The sequence below is a fragment of the Pipra filicauda genome, unplaced genomic scaffold (genome assembly GCF_003945595.2).
Source record: "Pipra filicauda isolate LSUMZ 115617 unplaced genomic scaffold, ASM394559v2 scaffold7_size6619720_pilon, whole genome shotgun sequence".
NCBI classification, from domain to species: domain Eukaryota; kingdom Metazoa; phylum Chordata; class Aves; order Passeriformes; family Pipridae; genus Pipra; species Pipra filicauda.
This window is the reverse complement of record NW_024104976.1, coordinates 5,194,029-5,222,023: the sequence shown is the minus strand read 5'-3', so window position 1 is coordinate 5,222,023 and position 27,995 is coordinate 5,194,029. Positions and strand designations below refer to the sequence as shown.

At 40.5% G+C, this 27,995-nt stretch overlaps 2 protein-coding genes across 12 annotated transcripts in view; one reads left to right on the top strand and one right to left on the bottom strand.

Annotated features, from left to right (window-relative positions):
* RNF111 (ring finger protein 111) overlaps window positions 1–3,606 on the bottom strand; it is a 53,917-nt gene extending 50,311 nt beyond the window's left edge. For 2 of the 8 annotated variants that reach the window (XM_039390091.1, XM_039390095.1), the window contains exon 1: window positions 542–3,599. The gene's annotated coding sequence lies outside the window, so the exon portion shown is untranslated. Of the gene's footprint in view, window positions 1–541 lie in introns of all 8 variants that reach the window. The other 6 variants (XM_039390096.1, XM_027736881.2, XM_039390097.1 and 3 more) reach the window with 4 other exon arrangements.
* A 176-nt stretch (window positions 3,607–3,782) lies between these two features.
* On the top strand, window positions 3,783–27,880 carry SLTM (SAFB like transcription modulator). 4 transcript variants are annotated; one of them, XM_027736936.2, is made up of 21 exons: window positions 3,783–3,971; window positions 4,585–4,672; window positions 11,595–11,659; window positions 11,966–12,142; window positions 12,578–12,625; window positions 13,613–13,640; window positions 14,993–15,461; window positions 16,027–16,076; window positions 18,211–18,329; window positions 19,937–20,086; window positions 20,220–20,329; window positions 20,421–20,581; window positions 20,892–20,983; window positions 21,208–21,371; window positions 22,377–22,551; window positions 22,955–23,079; window positions 24,161–24,331; window positions 25,057–25,371; window positions 25,813–25,963; window positions 26,731–26,888; window positions 27,214–27,880. In XM_027736936.2, exons 1-21 carry the CDS (start codon window positions 3,783–3,785, stop codon window positions 27,320–27,322), a joined length of 3,114 nt encoding a protein of 1,037 aa, XP_027592737.1. In that variant the 3' UTR covers window positions 27,323–27,880. The 4 variants fall into 4 exon arrangements, with proteins under 4 accessions (XP_027592737.1, XP_027592739.1, XP_027592738.1 ...); XM_027736938.2 differs by having other exon boundaries at window positions 11,595–11,668; window positions 20,421–20,500; XM_027736937.2 differs by having other exon boundaries at window positions 11,595–11,668; window positions 25,825–25,963.
* Window positions 27,881–27,995: the final 115 nt, after the last annotated feature.

The following is a 27,995-nucleotide window of genomic DNA, read 5'->3' as shown; positions in this document are numbered from 1 at the left end:
CCTTATCAAACTCTTCACAAATTTCAGAACGTTATGGTATAAAACAATCTTTATTTTCAAAACTAGTAGATGTTTCAAGAAACTACTAAAGGACTGAGCCTTTTTCCTTAAAAACAGACAAAACACAACAATCAAACAAACAGAAAATTAGAAACCAGTCAACTTGTTTAAAATTCCTGGACAAATTAGAAATATTTGTAGATACCTGGAAAATAATGAAGTGACAAATAACATGATTTGTTCATGACAGAATTTGTTCATAAGTCTTATCAAACCAAACTTATTTCCATTTATGGTTCCACAGAAATAAATAAACTGCAGATCTTCAGAGAAGCTTCTCTGTTTCATTCACATTTTCACAAGAAAGACATGGAAATTTTTCTGATCAGAAACTCCATAAATCTGGTGCAAAGTGGTTGTATTTACAGGATCATTATTAGTAGCTGACTATCGAACTGTATGTTTACATCAAACAAAATTCCTCATACACTTCTATATTGAAGTATTTTTGAGTAAAGGCTTAGAGACTGTGCTCACTAACCTGCAGCTGACACCAGGCTGGGAGGGACTGCAAAAAGTCGAAGTCAAGACTTGAGTGTGAAATCATTGCAAAGGGGGGATGATGATTCTATAAACACCACTACAAAGAAATCAGCTGCAGAGAAAAGAGTAATTGTTTTAATAAACTTGCAGAAGAGAAACCAACAGGCAGAGCAGATCACAAGCAGAACCTGTCAACAAGTTTATGAGGCTGAAAAAGGAACACGTCCTACTGAGATCAGAAGAGTTGTCACCAGGGGAACTCTGGGGAGCTGTGAAAAGATTGGATGGGAGCTACAGGTGTGCAACAACAAATGATCATGTTTTTCAGAACTAGTTAAAAAAATAATCCATGGTTTTCTGCAAAAAGAAAGGGAACAGTGTCCACATTCACTTGCAATAAATGGGCTAAACTGCAGCAAAAGGTATTTAATCCAGACACTCAAAAAAGGACTAGACCAGACTGCTCGAGGAATGAGTGGAATCTGCGTTCAACGCTTTAAGAACAGGTTAAGCAAACATCCATCGAGGTATTTTCATAATAGTTTACTGTGCCTCGAGGCAGGAGGATGACTGAGAATCCATGGTAAGTCACTTTTGGCTCTGTTGGTTGCTTTGTATTTGGGGGGGACATGTCAGCTATAAAGCTTTGACATCTACCGTGTGGCAGGACAGATCCACCCTGATAAGACCTAAAATCCAATCAAGCTATCATGCGAGATCAAGTGTTGGAGCCGGGACGTCTTGGTGTTAATTATGCTCAAACCATTCCCGTCCACCAGAATTTGAATACACACCCTGCTTTTTGGAGTCTGATTTTACAGATAAGCTGATAGCTGGCCTGTAAAGGTGTGACACACTTTATACTGTAAAAATCCAGTGTCCTCTCATGCAGTCAGGTTCTTCTGACATAACTCTTTCTGGGGTGTATGCGTGGACATTCCCCCCTTGGCTGGGGATGCCCACTAAGGTCACTCCTCGAGGCTGAGAGAAAGAGATCTCCCCATGAGCATTGGTCTCTACATCAGATCTCTACTTAATAATTATTTCTTTTTGTTAGCTTTAATATAACTGCTTCAATAATTGCTTTGTTGCAGTGCACTATACTACTTTTTGCTATATTATACTCTACTAGTAGATTTTTAGTGTTTATATTGTGTAGTAAATAATTCTGATTGAGATCTTTTGTCTGATCATTTGTATAAAACAAGTTATTCATTTGATATAAATATTCTCATTTTGCCAATCATTAAAACCTGCGGGACAAAGTGGTTTAATCACACCTCTGTAATTCCTTTAAATTTAAATTTTAACACAGTCCGAGGCTCAGAAAGGATTCAGCTGCACCTAAACCCTTCTGTGAGTGAGAAGGGGTTTAGAAAGGGTGTCCTTTCTGTGCCTCGAGACTCACCGACAAGGCTTTTTAATAACTTTGTCTAAGCCTCCCACTCTCCCGTGACAACATCTTAGCAACCAACAAGCACTGAGGTTTAGCTCTGTCGAGCAGCCCCTAAAAACCGGCGCAAGTGCTGTATTATCCTCTTATCCTCTTTCCAGAAACCGGACACAGTAAACTTGCCTTCACTAATAGTGCAATTCAACCAGAGGGGTTTGTGTGTATTTGTACAACAGTTTGCCATAGTAAAGCCGACAGACCCAGTCAAAACTTTCCTGCACTGCTGATTTTAAAATAACAGGAAAATAAAGTACATTCAGGTCTTTTTCATGCACTGTTTAGATGTTATACACTCAAAAACGTTTCTATAGAGTTAAGCTAAAGAGTTCATTTATTAGCCTCAAAGTCAATCCTACTGTATTTGATGCTAATACAAATTTTATCACAGACAATAGCATAATCAAGAATATATATTAATTTCTTATGTAAGGTTGTTCTTTTTTATAAAAATCTTGGTACCAAGTGCAACAGCAGCATTATATAGCTAAAACATACATGCAACTACCAGACCAAAGTCTGGTTTAAGACTTCTGTGCATGTTTAACTTTTAAATACATAGATTTTTCTCTTTGTTAACTGATAACTAGCTAGTCAAAAGTATTACTTAAATACTTCAAATACATTTTGAAATGAAAAAAAGGATAATGTAATGTCTTTTAGGATTCAGGACTTAATTTGCACAAAAGGCTGTTTAACAAAGATTTGTTAAATAAAATGAGCCCTCGTTCATTTTTTCATTTTTATCTGTATGTAATTTCTGAATGAAGAGACCAGACAAGAGGACTGTTGTGACTTTAACTGGTTTACATGTACTTTAATTCACAGATTTTGCCCCATTTCAAGATTTAATAGCAGCTGTAGATCTACTACTGACACTGAAGTGTTCCCTGCAGAAAACGAATGAAATGGTAACTAAGAGGTAACACCTTCCCTTACCTGGTACAAATACAGCCTAATAAATCATACGAAGAGGTACTTTGCTAACTGTTTAAAACATTACTACTGTACTTCTTGAATACTTACAGTAAAAGACTTATGCAAACAGATCGTTTAAGGGCATTTCCTAAACTCCAAGTCAGTAGCAAAAGCACGCAAGAATCACACAATCAATTTAGGTTGGAAAACACCTCTGAAATCATCGACTCCAACCCGTGACCGACACCGCCGTGTCAACCAGACCATGGCACTCAGTGCCTCGGCCAGTCGTTCTTTAAACACCTCCAGGGACGGTGACTCCACCACCTCCCCGGGCAGCCCATTCCAGTGGCTGATCACCCTTCCTGTGAAGAATTCCCCTCGATGTCCAACCTGAACCTCCGCTGGTGAAGCTGCAGATTCTCCTCTCGTCCTGTCTCTGGCTGCCTGGGAGCAGAGCCCGACCCCACTGGGCTACACCCTCTTGTCAGGGACTCGCTGAGAGCGAGGTCACCCCTGAGCCTCCTTTCCCCACACTAAACACCCACAGCTCCCTCAGCCGCTCCCCAAAAGGACTTGCGCTCCACACCTGCACCAGCTCCGCTGCCCTTCCCAGGACTCGGGATCTGTCCCGCAGGGGCCGCAGAAGCAGCAGAGTCCCCCCCTCAGGGGCAGCCCGGAACCCCGCGCGGGCCCGGCTCCCCTTCACGATCCCCCCCGGCCCGGCCTCTCCCTCCGCCCTGGGGCGGGGCGGGCGCGCGGGGCCAGGTGCGCCGCTCGGCGCGTGCGCAGCGGCGCGGGCCGGCCGCGCTCCATCCGGGCACCGCGCTCATTGTGCGCGCGGCCGCCGCGCTCGCCCGCCCGCTCTAAAATGGCCGCCGCCGCCTCCGCTCCCGCCGCCGCCTCCGCCGCCGCGGGAGCTCCCGCGGCTCCCGCCGCGCCGCCTGCCGAGAGCAAGAGGATCAGCGACCTGCGCGTCATCGACCTCAAGTCGGAGCTGAAGCGGCGCAACCTGGACATCACCGGCGTGAAGACGGTGCTCATCGCCCGGCTCAAGCAGGTGAGCGGCGGGCGCAAGGCCCTGCCCGGCCCGCCCCGGCCGCCGCCGCCGCCCGGCTCCGGGGGCGGGGCCCCGCCGCTGCCCCGGGGTGGGGGGCGGGACGTGTCCCCGTGGTGCCGCCGCGGCTTGGGCGAGGGTCCGCCGTGCCCGCCCCCCGGTGCCTGCGGCCCCTGAGGGCCGGGCCGGGCGCGCTGTCCCGGCCGGCGGGGCTCGCTCGCTGTCCCCGGCCCTGCGGCCCCTCCCGCCGGGAGAGCCCCGCGGCAGGTTGTTGCTCCGGGCTGTCTGTGCTCCCCGTCCTCCTGTTTTCAAGCTGCCCTCAGTGTCATCATGGATGTCGTTGTGGCCTTCTAGAGTTACCTTTCCACAGGGAAACGTGCGGGTCCTTGATAAGCTTTGCTTTCCAAGTGTCATTTTAACAGCTGAAACCCTCGGCTACTGCTATTAGCGTTCCCTTCCTCTCCTCGAGCTTTCAGCTAAAAGCTTAATCCAGAATGTTTATAAATTATTTTTGAGATGCAGCAAGGATAGTTTGCCCCCACAGACTTCTGCTGAAGTCAAGCTGTACTTCTTCCCCCCGAAAGCCATTAAAAATTGTATTTTTTGTCTCATTTAGGCTATTGAAGAGGAAGGAGGTGATCCAGATAATATTGAAATAAGTGTTTCGGCTGACACACCCACCAAGAAACCAACTAAAGGCAAAGGTTAGGATCTGTTCATATACCTTATATTCTTAGGTAGTTTTTCTTGCATGTATCACCTTAAAGAAGGCCCGTGGGACTGTGGCCTGTAGTTTGGATACAGCTGAGATTTTACTGTTTATGACTTACATCATGCAAGACGTTTTTTGCCTCACTCATCTGTTTTCAGTCACTGTATATAGGCAGTGTAGAGGGATGCTGGAGATATATATACACGTGGAAAATGAGTGGGTTACGAGATGTGGGGTATGAGTAGTGGCTGTACTGCCTGCAGATCCCGGAGATGAGCGGATGAGCTGTGAGGGTTTTGGAGTGTGCTGTGTTAACAGAGATCCTGAGTGTGGGGTGTTACAGGGGCAGGGTGGGTACAGGAGCTGCTGTGGGGCTCTGGTGCTGGGGATGAGTGTGTGTAGCGTCTGAAAGGATCTGTGTAACAGCAGAGGGAGAGCCGAGAGGTTGTTCAGCCATGAGAAAGTGCTGGGCCGAGGCTGGTGACGGGTGTGCAGTAGTACATGGTAGAGGAGCCCTCCCTAAAGAGGACGGTGTTGTGTGGATTTATTACCATGCTTTTTACTGAAGACAGGATTAAAAACATGAATTTTCTGAATGGGAGCTGAAGGCTCGCTGTGAAATGTCTGAGATTTCAGTTTCTCTGCTGTGGCCTTCTCTGCTGTGAAAAATAATTCCTTGGGTTCTATACCGGTCTGTTTAGCAGTGATTTTGTTGTGTCTGTTTTCTTTTCCCTGAGAATTTAAGTGTTGTTTTGTGAGTTGGGGCTTTAGGGGATTTTTGTTTGGGTCTTTGTTTTCAGTTTTTCTGGGAGCATCCATAGTCAAGTAATTCTGGGAAAGGACATGTCTGTTTTATGCACAGCGTTCATCATTGAACATTTACACTGAGAATATTCCTCCATATGCTATAGGGGCCTGTTTTGGAAATGAGCAATCTTACACCACTGTCACTTGTCTTAGGCCGAGTTTTACAGTGGAAATGGTTATTCATGTTTTTGTCTGGTGCTGTGAAGGGTGAAGTAATAAGAAAATCAGTCTGCCTAGAAAATTTGAATAACTTATCTGTACTTTTGACATTACAGAAGTGAAAGGAAACAAACTTTCATAATGTGGTTTCCTTTTCTTCTGTGGCATTACTTTATTCTCTGCTTTGACAAGGTAACTAATGCTTAAGAAAACTATTTGGAAGCTAAATAAAAACTTTTCCACAATTTTTCACGTAGAGATCTAAATGGCTCCATGTTCTGCTGTGACAAACACTTCTCTTATCTGCTACTTTTTCTCCTCCTGTTCTCCAAACTAATTTCATGATATGCATAATGTTCTCGAACTGGCTTCTTGTGTAGTTACACTGTTCTGCTTTTGCAAAGGTAGTTTGCCAAGTAGTGCTGCTGCTGCCTGGGGCAGGGCCTCAGTAGCTGTTCCCTGCCACCTCTGCTGTGGAACTGAATCATGATGCATTTGACATGTGCCTTCTTGGTAAACTTCAAAGTAAAATACAGAGTTTGTGAAGTCCTTATCAGCTCACTTTGCAAGCTCAGGAGTATCACCTCATTACTTTTTAGATTATGAAAGTCTTACGAGCAAATTTTGTGCCAAATTTACAGAGGTTTGTGCTGTATTAATCGTCAGGTGTGGACAAGAAAAATTCACTGATTAGTCCACAGAAAATCTTTTTTATCTTATTGGGTTATTTCTAATTTTGTGAAATAATGTATTGTTTGATTTTTAACTGTTCCTTGTATGTGTTAACCTGCTGATTCAAATGTTATTTATCTCCCTCTCTGGTGCTTTCAGCTGAAATATGTTACTAGCAACCAGGAAGTATTCCTCAGAGCTTGGAAATCTAACACTTCAACAGTCCATTCCCTCATGCGTCACTAGGGAACTTTCAAAGAGAGATGCATGCGCGTCAACTGAATTCTGAAGGACCAAGTTTTCATTTAAAATTAACCATCTTCACTCTCCTTATGCTTGTACATGCTTTTCACTGGGAGAAGTGTTGCCTTCTTACAGGTTTTGCTGACAGATTGCTCCAGGCCTTTTGCTAGTGCTTGTTTCCACCCACAGCTTCAGACTAATACTGATTCCTCTATAATTATTTTACTGCTGGACAGCAGTAGAATTAACAACCTTACTCGTTTTATAGTATTTTTTTCCCATGCTATTACTGCTGTACAAAGGAGGGTAGGAATGTTAGATATTGATTTATGAAGAAAATACATCTTCAGAAAAGGCCAGGGAGTTGGATGGATAAATCTCCTCATAGCAGCCAGAGGGAGAGGCCAGTGGGAGGGAGGAAGGGGTCTTTCCTTCTGAAAAGTCACAAAGTGTGTCAGATGGCTGTAGGGCTTAGAACTGAATGTCTTCTGTAGCCAGTTTTACTGCAGCTCATAAGGTCTGTGGAAAATGCGTGATGTCTGATTCCCTTGCACTGTCTGTTAGAAAAACCTGATCAGGAATATTGATCCAGGCTGAATTAGAGTGGGAATGGTGTGTGTGTGGGGGAGTGATACATTTTTCTCTCTCTTTGTTTGTTTTGTGTGTATGTGTACCAAAAGGGAGAGAAATGGGAACAAGACTAAGAGTGGGATTTAGTCTCATACAAGTTAAAAAAATACTTGCAGAAGGATTCTGTAATCCAACAGGAATCCTTGATCAATCCTATATGCAAAGTTAGTCAAGAGCTAAACACTTTTTTGGGAAGCTATTTTAAATATTTGGGGTAAAGAACTGCACAACAGCTCATCAGAAGAGCTTTCAGGTAATCAGTTGGTTTTGCCAGTTAAAGTTTGCCAGTTTTAAGATGGAACAAATGCCAATTGCTGAATCTTTGTGTCCCAGCTGTGCTTCTCCACCCTAGAATTTAGTAGCTATGACCAAATTTCTCTTTTTACAAAAACATGACAGTTTTTGGAAAAAGCATCCCTTTTCAAGCCTGAACATTCTGCTGCCTATTCTGGTGTGTAGAATGTGAAATATTTTTCAAATGTTTTTTTAATTAGCTTCCAGTACTACTGATGTGAAATATTTTTAAATGTTTCTTATGTAAATACTCATTTGGAGGACCTGCAGTCAAAAATGTTGTTGAATACTGGTATGTTATAATTTGGTGAAAAGTTACTTTCCTGGCAAGTTTTGGAATTAGTGTGGTTGAACTGATTTTAGGCTAATCATTTTTAACCTCAGAGGATTAACGTGAGCAAAGATGTTTATTTGCTGCTCTACAAGTTTCAAAGGCCAGTTAGACACCTACTAGTTTGTGATTTAAGTACCACTCCGGTTTCCAACTGAATTTCCAATTTGACGATACTGTTTCTTAGATCAAACACAGACAACTGACAGTGGCTGGCTTATACTGTTGCCCAGATGACTCTGACTTCTTTATTGAAACTGTTTAGTTACTTAAAAAACCTACAAAAAACCAAACACAACAAACCAAGCTAAACTACACTGTTGGTCTTCAAAGGCCTTTCTTTCTAAAAACTGTGAATGACTAGGATCAGTATCCTGCAGACGCTGTAAAAGGCTTAAATATTCTTGTTCCCCATGGTACCATTTCAGAATACAGAAATAGAACAGGATAATGTGCTTTTGTTAATTTTGTGGCAAATGATACTGCTCAAATTGCAGCAGATCTCTTAGTGCTGTAAAGAGCATTGTAGAGATTTTCTTCCCCCTTCCTCCTTTTTACCTCCTGTCCCATGTTTTTGGTGAATCTTTAGCATTGGGTATGACAGAACCCCCTTGGGGGTTCAGTAGGAATGCCAGAAGGAAAAGAAACAATAGTTCTTCCAAAATAACTTCTACCTGAAATGCAGATGTCTCGTTCAAGAGTTGTCCAAAATATACTCTTCTATAATGCTGTAAACACTCAGGTAGCCTGAATCTCTCATGTAGAGGACCATGAATAGGTAGAATAAGCTTATGCTACTGTAATAAGATTTTTAAATGAGATGAAAACTACACCTGCATAATGTTAAACCAGCATTTTAAAGATGTTCTAATTTTTCTACTTATAAGGAATATATTCATTCTCTGTGCAAATAGTCTGTTGCAATTTTATGGTGTGTAGCAATTGCCATTGCCAGAACAGGGATCAAGCATGGCTCATGAAGGAGTGCCATCATTGCAAAGTAAATGAGTGTTTGTGTTGTGAGGCACCCAGATCTGTGGGGAGTGCTGTGTACACCACTGACATTTTCAACAGCCACTGCTTGGGTAAACCTGCACAGAAATTTTATCATGTGTTGACATCTTGTGTGACTTGAGGCCAACTGTGCCTGTTTGCAGAAGGTCCAGCTGTTCTGGCTGTGATTTTTAACATACCCTTTACTCCAGTTGACGGCGGTCTGGAGCGAGTTCACAGAAACAGTCGGGTTCTGCAAGGTGTTTGTTGCAATCTGATTTTAGTTACGTGAAGTTAAAGCCAAGTGTGCCTTTCAGTAGCCCATTGTGGAGGAGTATCAGTCTGGACAAATGTTGAACTTTTGTGGACATTGGGTTTTTTGGCAGGTTGCTGTGCCAACACCTGCAAATGATCTGTATCAGAACCGTGAAGAACCACTTCTGAGCAATGTGACTCTTACCAGAGCAAAGTAACCTGAAACACAGAACTGAGAGGGAGAGCAAACTTCTGCCACTTTATGGTTTGAAGCTGAAAAGTGAAGGTCATTGTTCTGGTTGTGCCTTGGAATACCTTTGGTACTCAAAAGTAAATGAGACTTACTGCAAAGACAGGCAGAATAAAGAAGGACTAATGAAGTCATATATTTCGGTCTGACTTTAAGTAGCAGCAAACAAAAGCTACTAACAGCTTCATTAGTGAATGCTGTAACTTCCTCTTGATGAGGACCTGTCAATAAAATACAGTTTTCTAGCTGCTATTGCAGAATGATGGGACTAACTTGAGGTAGGTTTGTCATGTTTTTTTTTTTTCAATTCCCTATAGAGTCTCTGTTCTAGTTCACCTGCCATATTTCCTCAGGCAAAATGAGTGAATTTAAAATAGCTTTCATGATAGTATATGCTAGATAGTTGCTAAATATGTCTGGCATCTGCTGTGTGTGCTTGCCTGTCTCTGTGAATACTTAGCTGGATGTGGGATGCAGGAAAAACTTGGTCTTTCAGGTTTAAGAAACAAACTGAGATGTGAGAGGGTAAAGCAGAAAACAGCTGAATGTGTGCAGAAATCCTTCTTGTTTCTCAATGCTTTTTATTATGTTGAAGACACCTGAGGCTGTAGATTCTATCACAGCATGCTAAAATGGTTGCACAAAATTTGGGTTAGCCTTGGTTTCAGGCTTCAGCTGTGATGCACATCAAAAACTGTCTTTCCAGTGTACGTGCACTCCTCTTCCTGAGGAGACCTACCTTCCCTTAGTGTACCTGTGCAGCTGACTTTTTGCACCAAAATCTCACAAATCTGTTGCATTACAAGTATAAAACAGGAATTTTTGGTTGTTTGGTTTTTTTTTTGTTTCAGATGAAGTTAGTGATTTTAGATCTGAATGTTAAAATCTCCTGTTTTGCAGTCATAGAAATAGCTTCTGCCATGTGTCTTTTCCTGGAGCCTTGTGTGTGTCTGCACCGACAACAACAAAGTGCTTTTTCCAGGAGTACAGTCAGAGTGCTGCCTTTCAGGGAAATGAATAAAATCAACTGGAATACAAGAACCAAAACAGTAGTCTCTCTTCTTGCCCTGTAGTTGAGTGTTTTCCAGCTTTGAAATGCAACTTAAGAACTGTGTATGAAAGACCGTAGAAATTAATGGCTGGCAAAAATTGACTATTCCAGCCAGCAGAGATGTCCACACTGTGTCAAACTTTGGCTTATGTTTTTCTTTTGTATTCCTTTTGAATATCTGTAGAATTGATTTGGCCATTTATTAGAGGATGAAGGCATGAGGGAAGATGCAATGTCAAAAAATAAAGCATTAAGTGCTGATTATGACTACCATCGTATTTGCATTTGAATTGGCACTGGGTTTCAGTAGAAGATACAGTAAAGCCACTTCCTAACAGAACTGCTTTTGTACCTCCTGCTACTAAGAACTGTTACATAGGCTGATCTTTGATAGACTGAATCAAAGAGACAGAATGCTCTTCAAAGGATGTGTTTGTGTGGAGGTACTTCTATCTAGTGTTCTTTGGTCTTGTTTTTGCAGAAGATTAAGGAAATGCAGTGGGTTCCAAAGGGAACCGTGTCTAGTCATCATCCCCACAGAGGCATCTTTATTAGAGAAAAGTGTGCCTGTGCTGAAAGAACAGAATTCCTCAATGGAGCAGTCCCTTAGTACAGTAAAGCATGTGTAGAAAGCAGGCATGCTTCACCTTACTCAGTTCTTCTGCTGAGTGTTCCCTCTGGTGATGAAAAGCACTGAAAAAGGAGAAGCTTGCAGTTGCCTTGCTTGTGATCCTCAAAGATGCAGCCAGATAAAACTCCAAGCCTTCCCATCGTCCTTGGGACTTAACTGTGGTTTCCAGCAGGAGGTTGGGTGGACTAGGTGACCTTCAGAGGTCCCTTCTAACCTAATTTCTCACTGATGTTAATTATCCTTTAATGCAAGGCCTTTCCAATGTCTAGTTAACTTCAGTAATTCTAGAAATGTTTAGTTTCTAGTTTAATGTTCTCCTGAATTCTGTTATCACTCAAAATGAAAGGATTGGTATTAAAATCACAGACTTGGATGTAACTGCTTGTTTATCCAACAGCATTGATTGTTTATGCTCACTCAGCTGACATTTGATCTCCTTACCTTAAAAATTACTCAGTTTTGGGAGGGTTATATTATAGTGAACAATTCAGCTAGACTAGAACATATAGAGAATAATAAACTAAAGCCAAACACATAACCAGTATTGAAAGTTTGCTCTGCACAGCAGCTCTAGTCATAGCATATCCCATCATTTCAGGTAAAAAGCAGGAAGCTGATGAATTAACTGGTGATGCTTCAGTTGAAGAGGATTCCTTTGTCAAGGTAATAAAAGTATGTAAGATTTTTTTCTCATTTTGTTATTAAGTTTACTGTTTGACTTTAGTTAATGACAGAGCTTCCATTTTCTTTTTTTCTTTTCCATTTTGTGGAAATTTGGAGCATTGTTTTCACTGTGTTCACAGTGGGATGCCTAAGGGGGTGAAGGTGTGGGGTTTTTAAAACATGCTCTGAATTTTATTATGGATGTGAGACACTGATCTAGCAGGGAAATATTGATCCTAGCAGTGAATTTTTCGGAGTAAAGCTGATACCATTAGTTATGCCAAATATTTGGGTTTACACCAAAAGGAAAGTGAGCTGGAGACTCAAGATACAAGTGATCAAGATGGAAATGACGAATTGAAGGACTTCAAAGAACCTGTTGAAGATGAGAACTTGAATTCTAAAGAACAACCATCTGCAGAAAAGAAAAGATACCATAACCTGGAGCCAGCAGAAGATGCAGAAAAGGATTCTGAAAGTCAGGTACTTTGTTATATCTTACATGAATGTATGTTTTTCGTAGTGTTTGTTACTAGGAAGTCAGAACTAGTTTTTCAGTTTGTCTTGTTTATCTCTAAAAGATACCTTTTTTTTTTTTTGCTCTAAAAGGTATTATTTTCTTTCTGTTTGCCTTGATTTGTGTTTGACTAGTCCTGAAACAAATGTGGCATTGATTGATAAAATTCTACCAGAGTCCACCCAGAGGTGGTTCCTTTTCCCCTGTACTCAGTAGTGACATGTCTTTCAGTTCAGCATTCAGATTGTGTAATCATGAGAATGGCTCGTTGGGGTTCCCCTTACTGAGTGTGTGTCCACTTCACTGAAATGTTTTCTGATTTAACTACATCTCTTAACTCTCTGAATGTTTGAGTGTCTTAGAAAAAGTTTGCTAAGCAAATCCCTTTTACTTTCCTATAGGAAAATGAAGGTCAAGACGTAGAAGATTACACTTTTCCTACTGTCCACGTGAGTTCTAAATCTGTTCTGTTAAGCTGATTTTTGTGTTTGTTTAGCTGGAAAAGATCACTTTAGACTGGTTTTTTTGTTCCAGCATGCATCTTAGAGTCAGATGATGTAATACAGTAAAGGTAAACAGTATGGGAAGCTTTCATTCAAATGTTTAATAATGCAGATAATTGTGATTTCAATGCAGATAATTGTGATTCCTATTTAAATGCAAATTCCTGTCTGCAAATTGGGAATATTCAGTGCATAGACTGAGCAAAGAATATGTTTCAGACTCCCTTAAAATTATATCAAAGGTTTATTTCAAATGCTGTTGTAGTATATACAGCCTATACAGGAGTTTAGAAGTTTGATTTTAGAGAATGGGGGAGCACAGAACTGGGTGTGGTTGGTTGAGGTTGTTTTTTTGTTGTTAATACCAACTTCTGTAACATCTCTAAGTTCAGAAATTCGTTCTGAGTTACATGGAACTCAAGATGTCTGAAAAGGGACATATCTCTTGCTCAGAGAGACTAATGAGAAATAAGTACCTATTAAAAATCACAGTTGTGTTTTTAAGTACTTGCTGGAGGGAGGCTACCTAGCTTCTGACTCCTGTCTTAAGCTTTTAAAGCTACTGATGGATTGCTTGCATTTCTCTGAAAGTAGCAACCAGCAGTGTGACATCCAGTCTGAAGGCTTTAGCAAGACATGGAACACTTTAGAAATGTCCTGTTGAGTTAAAGGGGGGAAGACAATATCTGCATGTTCCAACCAACTGCAAACTACAAGTGTTGCAGATGGATGCCAGTGAAGTTTTTAAAAAAATTTTTCAGTGATTTGGTAAGGGAGTTGCACAGGTTTGGTTTCTAAATAATCTTTTCTTTAGAAACAGTTTCCATTTCAATAATTTGCCTTCATACAATAGAAGTTCTGTGGAAAATATGAACTGTTCTGCTTAAAGTTTCAAAATAGAAGACATTTAGTCTTGACTTCCTTTTCTTGCAGGATGGTGAAGATGAAGAAAATGAGAAAGGTATGTTTAAAGTTTAATAGAGTTCAGAGGTCTTAGTCTGGTAGAGCAGGCAACTTTCTCTTGTAACATTCAATCTCTACTAATACTAGGCTTGTCTCCAGCACTAAGTGTCAGATGTCTCCTCATTAAGCTCAGCACCTGGAATCATTGCAGTCAGTTTATTTCACTCCTAAGAGTTACTTTACTCTTAAGAGTTGCTTACAGTACTTATCAGTTACTGTGGTGGATGTATCATAGAGTTGAAATACTATGATTCTTAATGAAAAAACATAGTATTCAAGGGCTCTGATTTTAATACACGGTAAGTCTTGATGCCAAAGCTTCCAACTTGCACTGCAGTAACTGATGTTTAGTTGAGTGAAATGATACACTCTCCCACTGAAGCCGAGCACCCAACAAACGTATGGACTATCGTGTGCTTGGCTTCCTGTCACTTAGAAATGCCAGTTGTATATAGGATGGTAAAACAAGTGTTTGGAAACCTATGGAGTGGCCACCATTTTTTAAGCTGTGCTCATTAGTGAAACTGTGGAAGGAATGTAACGCATTTGGGCAAACAGACTTCCTGGACAGAAGTCTTAAGGATTCTACATGTTGCGGACTGGAAAGGACATGGAACACCATCACTTTGCACAGGATGGAATAAGCACATTATTGAAGTTACAGGATAAACCTACAGACTCCATATTTACGAGGGACCCTATGGCTGAAGTGTCTCATCTGCACAAATTAAAGAATACGGTTGGAGATGCCTCTGTGGGACTGAGATGGAAAATCTGCCCAGTGGATGAAGACTGAGGAGCATTTGTCTACGAACTCTGGATTAAAGCTCATCCCTCCACATTCTGCAGCAGCCTTGTACAGCTCACTTGACTGCCAAACTACTGCTTGGAAGGAAAAGGAAAGAGGACACCTGCATGGAAGACTGGCTGAAATTCTCCAAGACTGTAATTCTGTCGGATTTGGGAAGCTTGGAAGTCCTGGAACGGGGAAGATTCAAAGACAGATTAAATCAAACTGTGAACATCCAAGGCAACTATTTTCTTCTGGAACGCTAAATCCTAAACTGGAAAATGGATACTTCTCCTGAAGAACGGGTATCTCCAGGATGGAACCATGTTCTCCCTCCTAATGTTTTGGTATTTGTCTCTAGAAAAATGTGTTTTGCCATGAAGAATAAGTGATCCTGGGTAAAGGATTTATATTTGTGTTAATACACCTTGTGTTTTTCTCTAACCTTCCATCAGTGCTAATAACTGGCTTTGTATTTTCTAGGTCCTATTCTAGCTTATGCATATGAAATTGTTTAAACTTCTTGTTTTGCCATATTTATTCCTGTTAAATCCTCTTAGATAAAGCAGGTTCTGGTGATGGTACACAAGAAGTATCTAAACCTCTTCCTTCAGAAGAAAGCCTAGCTGAGGCTGATCACACGGCTCACGAAGAGATGGAAGCTAACACCTCTGTGAAAGAAGCTGAGGATGATAACATATCGGTTACAATCCAGGCCGAAGATGCCATCACTCTGGATTTTGATGGTGATGACCTCCTAGAAACAGGTAAAAATGTGAAAATTACAGATTCTGAAGCAAGTAAGCCAAAGGATGTGCAGGATACCATTTCACAGAGCCTGGAGAAGGAAAGCAAGGACTATGAGATGACTGAGAACCATAAAGATGGTAAGAAGGAAGACTGCGTGAAGGGTGATCCCGTCAAGGAGGAAGCCAGAGAAGGTTCAAAGAAAGCAGAATCTGGAGACAAAGAAAAGGATACTTTGAAGAAAGGTCCCTCGTCTACTGGGGCCTCTGGTCAAGCAAAGAGGTTTGTTTTTCTATGTCAGTTCTTTACGATACTGAGTACCAGCATTCAATAAGATCACTCTACATTAAGGGGGTAGCAGCAAGAATCTTGTAATTAGTGTCCTATGCTCCTGCCTATGGGTTTTTTGACCGCCATAAGTTACCTTTTAAAATTCAAGATCTTCGTATAGACACTATGTCCTACTGATTGCATTGGCGAATTGTCAGCATTTATTTATTTTTTTCCAATTGATGATTTTTTTTAAATGTCCTTGTGATGATGGTAATGAACAGCTGTCAGTTCTAAGAACACAAAATGAAGTCAAGTCCCCGTCCTGAAATCTGGAGAAGATTGCCATATATCCACTGAATAGAGTTGTCAGAAAATCTAGATCTTCAGGCATCTTGGGGAAAATCAGTGCAAGAATCCATAAGGGAATCATTTGTTCAAATATACAGTCTGGCCCTTTTTCATTTTTATTTTTTGAAATGTTAACTTGTCTGTTAGTATTAGTAGTATAAAATGCAACACTTACCAAATTCTGTAGTTTCAACTTTCTTCTGATTTTTTTAATTTGCTTCTCTAGCTCTACTAAGGAATCTAAAGAAAGCAAGACAACAACAAAGGATGATAAAGGTAACTATTACAAATTAGGGTAGTATTGTCTTGAACTGAACACTTTCCTGATTGAGAAATTGCTTTCCTCAAAATAAAGTGGCTTATATGATTGAACTCAGCCATCTGTAGTAAATGATGCTGGAGGTACAGTAATCATTACCTGTATGTATGTGTCCGTATATTTTGTTTCTCCTTATGCCAGATTACTCATAAGATCAAAAATACCTATTCTGAAGACTCAATAGAAATATACTCCCCTGCTTCAAAATACTTCTGGGAGCAAATTCCACTTAACATTTCCCAAATCTTTGTTTTGATGAAAAGCTGTAATTTTCAGATAAGCCTGCTGTAACTTACAGCAGAGCAAGCAAAAAATAATTGCAAGTATTTAAACAAAATGCCAGGGAAATTTTTCGTCTTGCTTGTAATTCTGACTCATTTTTAAATGAACTGAACTCTCAACGTAGTTGAGATGCAGGCTCGCAAAATTGCACTTGTGGCTGTTTAGTGCATTAAATTTGGACCTATTTGTCTGCCTTGCAGTCTCTGTGTTTCCATAAAACCCTGTATTATGGAGCTCAAGAGCACATTAACGTCACCAGTTGCACTGACACTTCATAGTTGAACAAATGCACTTGTATAAGCTCATGTGTCTCCTTATTTTGCCTACTACCTCTCTGTCAAAACCTTTGTAACAGAATCTCTGGCATAACACTAACAGACAAATGAAACTTTACCTGATAAATGAGTTTCTGAGAGGAAATTTTTGTGACAGTCATAATTTGGTCTTTTGTAGATGTGTTTTTTTTTTTGTTACATGCTTACAATGAAACTGTGGAAGCGGGTTTGCTGTATCTTTATGTAGCATTTATGATAACTAATAATAATTATTGTAAGGTGTTCTTAAAATACACAGCCAAAGCTGCTTAATGATGTTTAATGATATTCTAGGTGTATCACTGTTTATCAAGATCACAGAACTAGTAGGATGTTATGGGTTGGAAGGGACCTTAAAGACCATCTCGTTCCAACCCCTGCCATGGGCAGGGACACCTTCCCTTAGACCAGGTTGCTCCAAGCCTTGTCCAACCTGATCTTGAACATTTCCAGGGATGGGGCAGCCACAGCTTCTCTGGGCAACCTGTGCCAGGGCCTCACCACCCTCACAGGGAAGAATTTCTTCCTTTATATCTCTAATCTAATAACTCCAGTATGACCATAACTGGGATTTGTTGCCTTTTGTTCTTAGTTTGATGCATTGAAGAAACTAAAACTACCCTTTTTTTTTTTCTCGAGGTGGTTAAATTACCTTTTAAAGCTCTGCATATCACCAGATTTCCTAGCTGTTCAGCTGGAGATCCTGTTCTGGTCTTGCCTGTGTGACTGGCTACATTTTAACATACCCAAAAGCTGCTCATACATTTAGCAGCAACCAACAATAAGATGAACTAAATTATATAAGACTAAGAGATAAGAATAAGATTACATGAATGTCTTGAGTTCTTAGTACTGTGTTGCAAAAATAGCTAATATATGGGGCAGGGGGAGTGTTTAACCACATAATGTTTTTCCAGCTTTTATAGAGTATTTTTCTTAGTATGTGGAAATCATTTTGGATGGGTTGTATCCAGTTCTGCATCCAGTAGTATTTTTAAAAAGCTGCTCTGGGTGGAGGTCAGATATTTCAAGAAAGTTGTGAAACCTGACCACATGATTCTGGAGGCTGGGATTATCTGGATCTCCTCTATTTACCTTTATGCTGTCTCTGGTAGAGAGAGCAGCCTACAGACCTCCTGGTGAAGAGCAAATGTTGGGTGCAAAAAAAGAACCATTTTCTTAAATGGAAGTGATTGATAAGAACCAGGTGTTGAAACTAAATGTACATGCCTTTAACACAGAATTGTATTCTTTTTCTAGCTCTTCCAGTTGGGTACAAGTTAGCCAAGCCATTGGTCTCCATACATGGTTAAATGAATGAAATCTTATTATATGTATTTTCTTTTTCTATAGAAGTCTTTTCAAGAAAGGTAACCAGATAAACAGTTACTTAGAGGTAACAGGCTAAGTTTCTCTTTTCAGCAACAGTTTAGTTAAATACTCATGGTACCTTTGTCTCCTTAATGTTTTGGCTGTCTTGTAAAACTTGTTTCAGGAAGCGCGAGCAGTGTTAGTGGTAGCAGTGGAAGTTCAACTAGAAACCTGTGGGTCAGTGGACTGTCTTCCAACACAAAAGCTGCTGACTTGAAAAATCTCTTTGGCAAATATGGAAAGGTATTTTGTGGGGCGTGAAACCATGTGTGTGGTGTGTGTGTCTCTTCCTCCTCCTCTTTTCAGTTATGGAAGTTGAATAATACTTGTTTTAAATAAAATTTGCACTGGTTAAACATTTAATCTCCATCTAAAACCCCCTACTTTTTGGAGCAGTAAGTGCATGCCCACAGGAAGAACTAGATGTTCATTTTATAAGAGGTTTTTTCTTTCTGTTGAGGTCAGATAAGTGCAAAAGAAATTTCACAAATATTTGAATATTCTGGTCAGGAACGGCTTTTGAAATAATGATGCCTATGTTCCTTTGTAGCAACTGTATTTAACCATGAGCGCAAGCTAATGTGCTAACTGATAAAATTATAACATAAACAGTCCTTATAGAACCTTTTACTTTGGGAGACTGTTTTTAAAATGTTTTTTGAGCGCTTATGAATGGGAAAAATAGGTAAAAAGATGTGACAGTTAATGTCTGATACTGTAGGGACTCTGTTAATGACTTAAAGATTTTTTTTGTTTTTACAGGCTGCTTAAACTAAGTCTGTTTTCCTGATATTGGTTAATTTTACATACAAATTCTATAGAACAATGCAGAATCCTTATAAGTTAAGCAGTCTTTTCAAAAACAGAGGGTTTTTTCAGTTGTTCTCATTTTCCCAAAGGAGTTGCTAATAACTATGTGAATTTGTAGTGTTTGTGTAAGTCTGTGCAGTTTTGGCATTATTGCATCTTGGGAACTAGTTGGAACCTGAGCACTGTGAATATCAAGTATGTGTATTGATTATTGCATATAATTTAGTGAATTTAGTAGGTGATTGTATTTAATGCATTCACAGGTGTGGAAACCTGACAGTATATTTTGTTGAAACTTCCAGTTCTTCGGCTGTTTTCGGTGTAAAGGTGGTTGGTTCCTATCTTTCCTTAGCTTCCCAGTTTTGAATAAATTGGGAAATATTTAATGTCTAAATGACTGTCTCATTACAGGCTGCTAGAAAGATAGAGTTGTTGCCCTAGAGCATGACTATGTGAAGAGGATCAGCTCCAGTAGCTATGGAAATTCCAGCAAGGAGTAGGAACACAAAGCTTAATACTTTCTCAAGAACCAGATGTCAGAACTGATTGTTAAAATTGCTTAATTGACACATTTGCTAGATGACCTTGAAGAATTGGCTCCCTTTTTGAGTTAATACATAATACTGCTTACACCTTCCTGCCATTAGTTGGCAGCTGCTGACTTTTTTGTGGGGGTTCATCTGTTGGAGATGAACCATCAAATTCAGGTCAGTGGTGCTTCTGTGACTGAATTTTGGCAGTAGCTGTGAAAAGAAGCATTTAGCTAACAGGCATGAGGTGGTGACTGGTCAAAATAGGATGCCAGCATTAATATGCCTTGATATGAAAGTTGGGATAAAGTTCCTAAAGCTGCAGCTTCCTGTGGAATTATATGCTTTTGAAAACTTGGCGCGTCAGCCCTTCTAGTGGGGTGGGGGTTACGTTGCTGTTGGGGTGAATTTGTTTGGGTTTTTTATATTACCAGGGTAAAAATACTATTGGAGTCGTTTCCTTACTAGAAATGCCTCCCTCAAAACCTAAATTTTTGCCTGTTTATTTAGGTACTCGGTGCAAAGGTGGTCACAAACGCACGAAGCCCGGGGGCAAAATGCTACGGCATAGTAACAATGTCCTCTAGCACAGAAGTGGCCCGATGTATCGCACACCTGCACCGGACAGAGCTGCACGGCCAGCAGATCTCTGTGGAGAAAGTAGGTTTGATAAGATGAAGACTTTTTTTTTTCCCCAAAATAGACTCCCAGCTTTTTACCAGAATCTGTATTAACCTATTTGGTTTTGCAAAAAAAAAAAAAAAAAAAAAAATAAAAATAAAAATAATTGTAGGTGAAAGGTGATCCCTCCAAAAAGGAGCTGAAGAAAGAAAGCGATGAGAAGTCCAGTTCGGGGAGGAGCACGGGAGATAAGAAGACAGTGTCAAGTGATAAAGCCAGCAAGTAAGAAATTTCACATGTCTTCAGAGGTTGTGAGAATCCTCTAAGGTGAATTTTCCTCTCATTGGATTTGTGTGCTCTTTTTCCTAATAAGAACTCCATCAACCAAAAAAGAAGAGAAGAAATCAGAGAAATCCGAAAAAAAAGAAAGTAAAGAAGCCAAGAAAACAGAAGGTAAAGATGAGAAGAGTGATAATGGAACAAGTGGCCCTAATCAAGAATCCACTAAAAAAACTGAAGAAAAGAAAAGAATAAGTATGCTGTCCAGCTATGTTTCTTCCTGTTGAATCTGTGTGTCTGACTTGTCTTGGGGGCATGTTCTTACTCTTACTAGAAACCAGGCATCTGTTCTTTTATAGGCTTCAGTAACACATGTATTACTTCTATATTTTATAATAATACTTAATTACAGATGTGCTGGTATGCTTCTCCTACCAGTACCAGTCCAATTTAGAGACGTAGAAATTGCACTAAGGAAAATTTGTAATAGAAAAATAGTGATATATGTGTGTGTTTTTAAACCTTTCTTCTTTTGTTTGTTTGTTTTTTCTCACCTCTTCACTAGGTGGTAAAAGCCCAGGTCAAGTTGTAGTTTTAGACCAAACAAAAGGAGACCAAGGCCACACTAGGACAGTTAGAAGGGGAAGGTTTGATAAAGTAAGTATCTATAGCTTTGATGCACTCCTTACCTGATTTGATACTACCTGGCAGTTGATATTTTCACTGAAGAGTCAATAAACTCTCACAAACTGTTAAGCTTAGTTAGAAGTTTTGTATGCTTTGGGATAGCTAAGTCATTAATGATAACTTAAACATAGCAACCAGAAATCTCCCTAAATGAATGAGACTTCTGAAATAACCCTTGTAATCTCTATCTATAGCCACAGATATTGAGGAACAAAGAGCGTATTATTCAAGATAAAGTGAAATTCAGGGAATACAGGGGTAGAAAGGATATCTTGCCTTTTGAAAAGATGAAGGAACAGAGATTGCGAGAACACATGGTTCGATTGGAAAGAATACGACGAGCTGTTGAACTCCGAAGGTAGTAATTCAACTTTTTGCTAAAGGCTATTTTATGCATTAATTGATCAGATACTATACTTAGAAATCTAATCAGAGTGCATTCTGTCAAGCCTTCTACTCAGATGTTAAAGTCTGGGGCTCTACCTAACAGTATCTTTATGTGAATTAACAAACTCCGAAATTTTTGTTTAATCTTCTAGTAGCCATATGTGTACACACATAGCTTAGAGTTTGTTTTGGGGGGGATCTCATAAGTGTTACCAGGGTTGTTTTTGAAAAGGTGAGAAGTAGGCTAGGAGATGGGGCCAAAAATAGTGTTTGGTATTTGTTTTGAAAGAGAGAACGTTGTGTATCTAAATGACAAATCAAATGTAATACAGTCTTAAATAAAAGGACCAAATTGTTCTGTTCTGCTCTTTTCATGTGGCCAAAAGTTGGCAAAGGAGTAGTGTTGTTAGCTGGATTTCCCTAAACAAAGGGAAACAATTGCTAAACAAAGCAGTTCTCAGCAAGCATAAAGTTTAAAGGAGAGAATGCCTTTTGTGCTTCTTCTAATCTGTACTATGGGAGGTAGGAATTAAAAAGCAAAATAGAGCTGTTCATGAGTCTGCTAACCTGTGTAAGTCGGAGTGGTCCTGTTTGTCTGTCTTGCTTTTTAGACAGAAAAAAAGTAAATTTTTTTGTTAGCTTGCAGGGGGCAAGATTTTACATCCAAGTCATATTCTTTGCTAATTTGTTACTGTGTGCTAGATGATAACAGAGAAATCTGAATTCAGCATAAAATACATCAAGAATGATGATTCTTGAAGTAACTTTTCCCATCTGTTGTCTGCTAATGGTTCTGTAGATAAGCTAAAACCAGTTTGGCTACTTGGGGCTAAAAGGAGTAGACTTGTGGTGCAAGAACTTTCGTGAAGAGCTTACTCTGAAATAGTTTTTTTGTTATGTCTGTGCCTAAGGGGGTGTTAGTTTTGGATGAGAGAATTCTTCAGATTAATTTCTTCTAACTTCTTTTTTTCTTTAGGCGAAGAGAAATCGCGGAGCGCGAGCGTCGGGAGCGCGAGCGGATCCGGATCATGCACGAGCGAGAGGAATGCTTGCAGAGGGAGAGGGAACGGCTGGAAATTGAGAGGCAAAAACTGGAGAGGGAGAGGATGGAACGGGAGCGCTTGGAAAGGGAGCGTGTTCGGATTGAACAGGTGTGCATGTTTATATTCTGGGTTTGGTGCCGTGTCACTTTGCAATACTGCCCGGTTTGCACTTGTAGTGAATTTTTCTCTTCACTCTTCCACCCAACCCTTTTCCTTTCATAAAAGAACCAGCCAAACACAGGCAGTGTGTTTCTGGGCAGTAAATACAGTAGTCTAATACAAGAAATGACCTGGAGATATTTCCATCTAACAGTCAGTAGCATCCCCAGACCTGTTGTCCGCTTTTTTAGAGAAGCGTTCCCAGTGCTCTTTAATCTTAATGGTCCCCAAGGATGAATTACAGCAGAGAGCCTTTAGCAGAAAGCTGTCAAGGGTTAACTTGGTATACTTGTAGCTGTTCTGTAGGTATCTCCAATAAAGACCTGGTTGGTTTGTTGTTCCCTCACGGCAGGAACGCCGGAAGGAAGCAGAACGGATTGCCCGCGAGAGGGAGGAGCTGCGGCGGCAGCAGCAGCAGCTCCGCTACGAGCAGGAAAAGAGGAATTCTTTGAAAAGGCCACGTGATGTAGATCACAGGTAATTCTCAAACCGTTTTCTTGCAGTGCTCAGTAAAAAGAAACAGCTCCCAGCCTTGTGTCAGACTTGAAAATGCATTTGTGCCTGAAACAAAATTCACAGAAGAACTGGGTTTCAGATGTTTGTTTGGTTTTGACATCCATTTATGCCAAAGATGAAACACGCCTTGTCCATAGGAAGGAGTTCTGAAATTAGAGGAGCATTACATGAATTAATTCTGATTGTATGAAAAAAAGCATAACACAATTCAGTGCATTTGCTGAGAAAAGCTGTTTTGCCTTAATGGTTAAAGCTTCTAGCTTCTACTTTAAGAATATTTCTGCTAAACAGATGGTTCAAGAATTCAGGCTTTTAATTTTTACTGAAGCTGATGACATCTATCATTTACTGTTTGAGCCACATGAATTGAACTGACTTTGATCTTTATTTGATTATAAGAACAGGACTGAGACCTTAGCCATAAAATTGCCATATGGAAAGTAAATAGTAGAAAGAGTAGTACAGAACACCAGTATTTCTTCACCAGAGGAATAAATATGGCTTCATTTTTTAAGGCTGCTGGTTATACACTTAGTCTCACATTCTGAGTTTAGGGACTCTCTACCCAAATGTTTCTGGAAGCAAGGCTGTGTTGTCTCCTACGCTGTTCTTCCTGAGAAAGCTGTTCAGACTTGTGGGTGTGGGTTTGTTTGGGTGGGTTGGTTTGCTTGTTTTTTAGAGGGCACTTTTTTTTTCTAGAAGGCTATTTTCAAGGAAAAATTTTGCTACAGTGATGTTTTTGCCGTTGTTTTTTTTTGTTTGTTTTTAAACTGCTGGCCATGATATGCCATTACTTAGATTTTATTACATATTCTACTGAGATTTTGTCTCTTCAATTTGCACTTCAAAAGGGGGTGGTCAGTTTTGGGGGGTTTCTTAAATTATTTTGTTCATTACTATTTAAGGAGTCTACCTTTGTTAGCAGCTTTCCAAAGGTCAAACGAGCATCTTTTAAACCAGACAGCTGACTCTCAGTTTGCTGAGTATTAGGCCTTGATTTGGCTACATGTAACTGGTGAGTGTTCCTTTGTTTTGCTTAAAGGAGAGATGATCCTTACTGGACTGAGAGTAAGAAGATGGCTCTGGATACAGATGCACGTTTTGGCCATGGCTCAGATTACAGTCGCCAGCAGAACAGGTTTAATGACTTTGATCACAGAGAACGAGGACGATATCCAGAAGGTTCTTCCGTTCCATCATCTTCTTTTGATAGGTAGGTTGAGATAATAGGGCAGGTATTTGCCTGCCAGCATCTCTGTGGCTTTCACTCTTAGCTGTTCAAAATTGAAAATGTTGCTAAGGGCTTTGTACAGTTCTTAGGCAGTAGAATTTCAGTAGTGTCCTGACATTTCTTGTGTCTTCGGGACTGGCCATTTATATCATGGAATCTAATCTGCTTTTCTCTGAGGACTTTAAATTAGCTTCCTGGTGGCCTTTTTTGTTAGACATTTTGAAAGAATTTTCGCAATTATTTCACATCTATTCATAAGTAGGTTCCAGTGGATTAGGTGTGCCCTACTTGGTAAATCACCTCCTTAAGAAGCAAGGCTAAAAGCAGCTGATTTAAGGAGAGTTGAGAGCATTCATCAACTGTGTAACTGTGGAGTAAATGCTGGTTCCAGATCCAACTTCATAGTTCCATTAAAAATCTCCAGTAACCACTTACAAAGCTAAGACCACATAATTGTAGCTTCTGGACTTCTACTTTTACGCTGCAGTGAACTAGAATTATATTTTCTGGCTGACTCAGGAAATCCAGCATTCCCTCTGTTTCATACTAGCCAAAAAGGCCCTGTAACTGCTTAAATTACACTGGCCAAATTGGGAACAAATGAATGCATAAAGAAATGTTAAACTGACTGTTAAAATTCAAGCTGAAAATTAGAATTGTAGAAATGGGAGAGAAGCAAATGACTTTTTCCTGCTTTAACAACTTAGGAGAGATCGTTTTGTAAATCAAGGGGAGGCAAAAAAGACTCGCCCAACAGCACGAAGAGAAGAGCCAGGGTTTGAGAGGTATCCCAAGAGCTTCAGTGAGTCCAGAAGAAATGAACCCCCTCAGCCACGAAGTGAACTTCGGGACACGGACAGACGGGAAGTGCGGGGAGACAGAGATGAAAGGAGAACAGTGATAATTCACGACAGACCCGAAATTCCCCACGGGAGACATCCCAGAGAGACTGGTTCCAACCCACCTAGGCAAACAAATTGGAAGAGTGAGGGAAGCATAAGCACAGACAAACGGGATGGCAGGTAAGTTTGCTGGTTAATCAGTGAAAGTACTGATGCTTGTAGAATTTATCCATAGTAGCAATTCCTCAAGAACTGATGAACAAAGAAAGAATAGACCCCGCTCTCCCTAAGGAATGGCAAAGTCGCTTTCCAAAAGCATTGGAAAAAATTGTGTGTAGGTTGTCAGATGCTATATCTCATCTGTGAACTGGGTGCTGACTCCCAGCAGTCTGTTAATTGTGTGTAGCAACATCAAGTGAGGAGACTGTTGTGCAGAATACAGATGCAAACAAGTACCACGTGAGCTTTAGTTATTAGAGAGCCACACAGACCCGAAGGAACGTTTCTGAGAAGTCAGCTGCGAGTCGGTAGGAACCTGCAAACCAAAGGAATCTTTGCTGTCTGCATGTGCTGCGATGTGGTACCAGTTCAATCACACTGAAACCCAAATTTTGATGGAAGCAATTTTTACAGAGGCGAGCGGCCGGACCGGTCGGGAAGGGAAGTGTCCGGCCACGTGAGAGGGGCCCCTCCCGGGAGCCGCAGCAGCGCCTCCGGGTACGGAGGCAGGGAAGGAGAACGAGGCGTGATGGGAGAAAGAGGTGGAGGACAAGTGAGTCATCTTGTGTGTTTGTCTGCATGAGTGAGAGGCTGGAAAATGCAAATTCATGCTGGAAAAGTGACCATACGGCATCATAAAATGATTAGCAAGTGTTAAGGCTGTTCTCAACTTAGTTTGCTTTATGTTAAAGGTTCTTTTTTGTCAGGTTTTTTAATAACCCAAGAATTTGCAGAAAACTTACCCAATTCTTTTTATGTTTAGAATCTTTATGGTAGATCAGAACAATACAATAATACAATGCCTGAGTGAGTTGATGATAAAGCTTTTAAGATTTCATTGTCATCCTGTTTTCAGGGTCTTAACCTCACACTGCCTGCTACTTCCAGTGCAGTTTGTCATTGTGATCTGTAACATGCTACGGAGAGAAAAACCTTCTGCGTGGCTTGTCTTTAAAGACTACAGACTAAATTTCCTGCTAGTAGGTCCTGAAGCATTAAAAAAGTGTTAGTGTTCCTCTTTGAGTTTTCTGTTAGCGATAAGGAGGTCAGGGCAGAATTGGGAGTAAAGTATGAGTTCATGGAGCTTCACTCCCTGCATACCCACACACTTGTCATTGGAACTAAGTTCCTGTTACCTAGAATTATTTTTCACAGGAATGTTGTAAGCCTGTGTTAGCTGCCTACGGACTGAAATCTTAAAAGGTGCTGGACTGATGTGCATTATGGAAGCTGTAGGATTAGCTTTCTTGAAAAGCTTGTTTCCTGTGGATAAAACTCCCCTTTCCTTCTGGGAGTGGCTGACTGTGGCTCTCTTACCAGCACTACAACGAGGACAGACACGTTGTCGAGCGCCACAGTCGTGAAACTGGACCAAGGAAAGAATGGCACGGCCCTGGTTCCCAGGGCAGTGGGTACCACGACACGAGGAGAATGGGAGATGGCCGTGGAGGAGGGGGCATGATGTCCCCACATACAAGGTACAGAAACTGCTCCTCCCTCTCAGTTCCCTACTGAGCTCTCCAAGCTCTGGTTTCCTTAGGAAGTGCAGTAGTGCCAGTGCAAGCAGCATGACTTGTTGTGGCTGCTGCACAACATCCAAACCCACCTCCCCTGCCAGCACAGGGCTCCCCAGGGTTGCTGGTGGCAGCACAGGAACGAGTGACTTCTTGCAAAGTCTCTTTTCCTGTGAGACTTAACAGTTTAACACTTGAATGATATGAGATGTAAGAATGTTATTACCTGTACAGCAAGAGTTTAGATACTTACCATAACTTAACATTTTTTTAAAACCTTTGTTTCCAGTAACTCTTCACCAATTAATAGAGTTGTACAGATCACAGGCAATTCCATGCAGAGGGGAAGTGGCTCAGGATTTAAGCCATTTAAAGGTGGACCTCCACGAAGATTCTAAGATCTACAGCTGCTTGGTTTCAAGATAACTTATTGAAATCTCTTGTAAACTTTCTCTGATTAAAAACAGGAAATCTTGTCTGGAAGTCCTGGTTAAATTTTTTTAATTTAACATGATTATTTTCCTCTCAATTTTGGAGGCATTTTAATAGTTACGTTGTAATTTTGGATAGTTTTTGTGTATCTTTGATAAGCATTTTCCCTGAGGCACTAGAGCTGTGTAAAAAAGAATTGGAACCAAAATATTTGTTAATCCTGTATAAAAGAATAGTTTGCAGCTGTGTGCTAGTAGTTTGATTTGCCAACATTAGCTCTGTGGTGTCATGCTTTAAAGTTAGCTACTTCTCACAACATACACAACTATGACCTCCATTTTGAAGGTTGTCCAGGCTATTATCTCTGCTTTCTAATTTGTAGAGAAATAAGATTGTTCTTTCATTACTGGGTATTATGTAACCTATTTTTGCAGAAGGTACTGTTACATTGAGTGCATTTATGTGTATTCTTGCAAATGTATTCTTTTGAAATAAACCTTCATATTCTGTATAGCTTCTAGTAAGTCTTTGAAAGAGTCTTTGGGAAGTATGGCAGAATTAAATGGATGTGTTGGTACAGCAAATCAAAACATGGGTGCCCGTAGTTTCTAACTCTAAAACTTGTCTCCTTCACTATTA

What these genes read in the sequence shown, in the direction of transcription:
- SLTM (XM_027736935.2), top strand. Translation starts at nt 3,783, where the DNA reads ATGGCCGCCGCCGCCTCCGCTCCCGCCGCCGCCTCCGCCGCCGCGGGA. An exon ending in AAAAGGATTCTGAAAGTCAG is followed by an intron (nt 12,143 to 12,577) that starts GTACTTTGTTAT and finishes ACTTTCCTATAG; the next exon opens with GAAAATGAAGGTCAAGACGT. An exon ending in GCCTCTGGTCAAGCAAAGAG is followed by an intron (nt 15,462 to 16,026) that starts GTTTGTTTTTCT and finishes TTGCTTCTCTAG; the next exon opens with CTCTACTAAGGAATCTAAAG.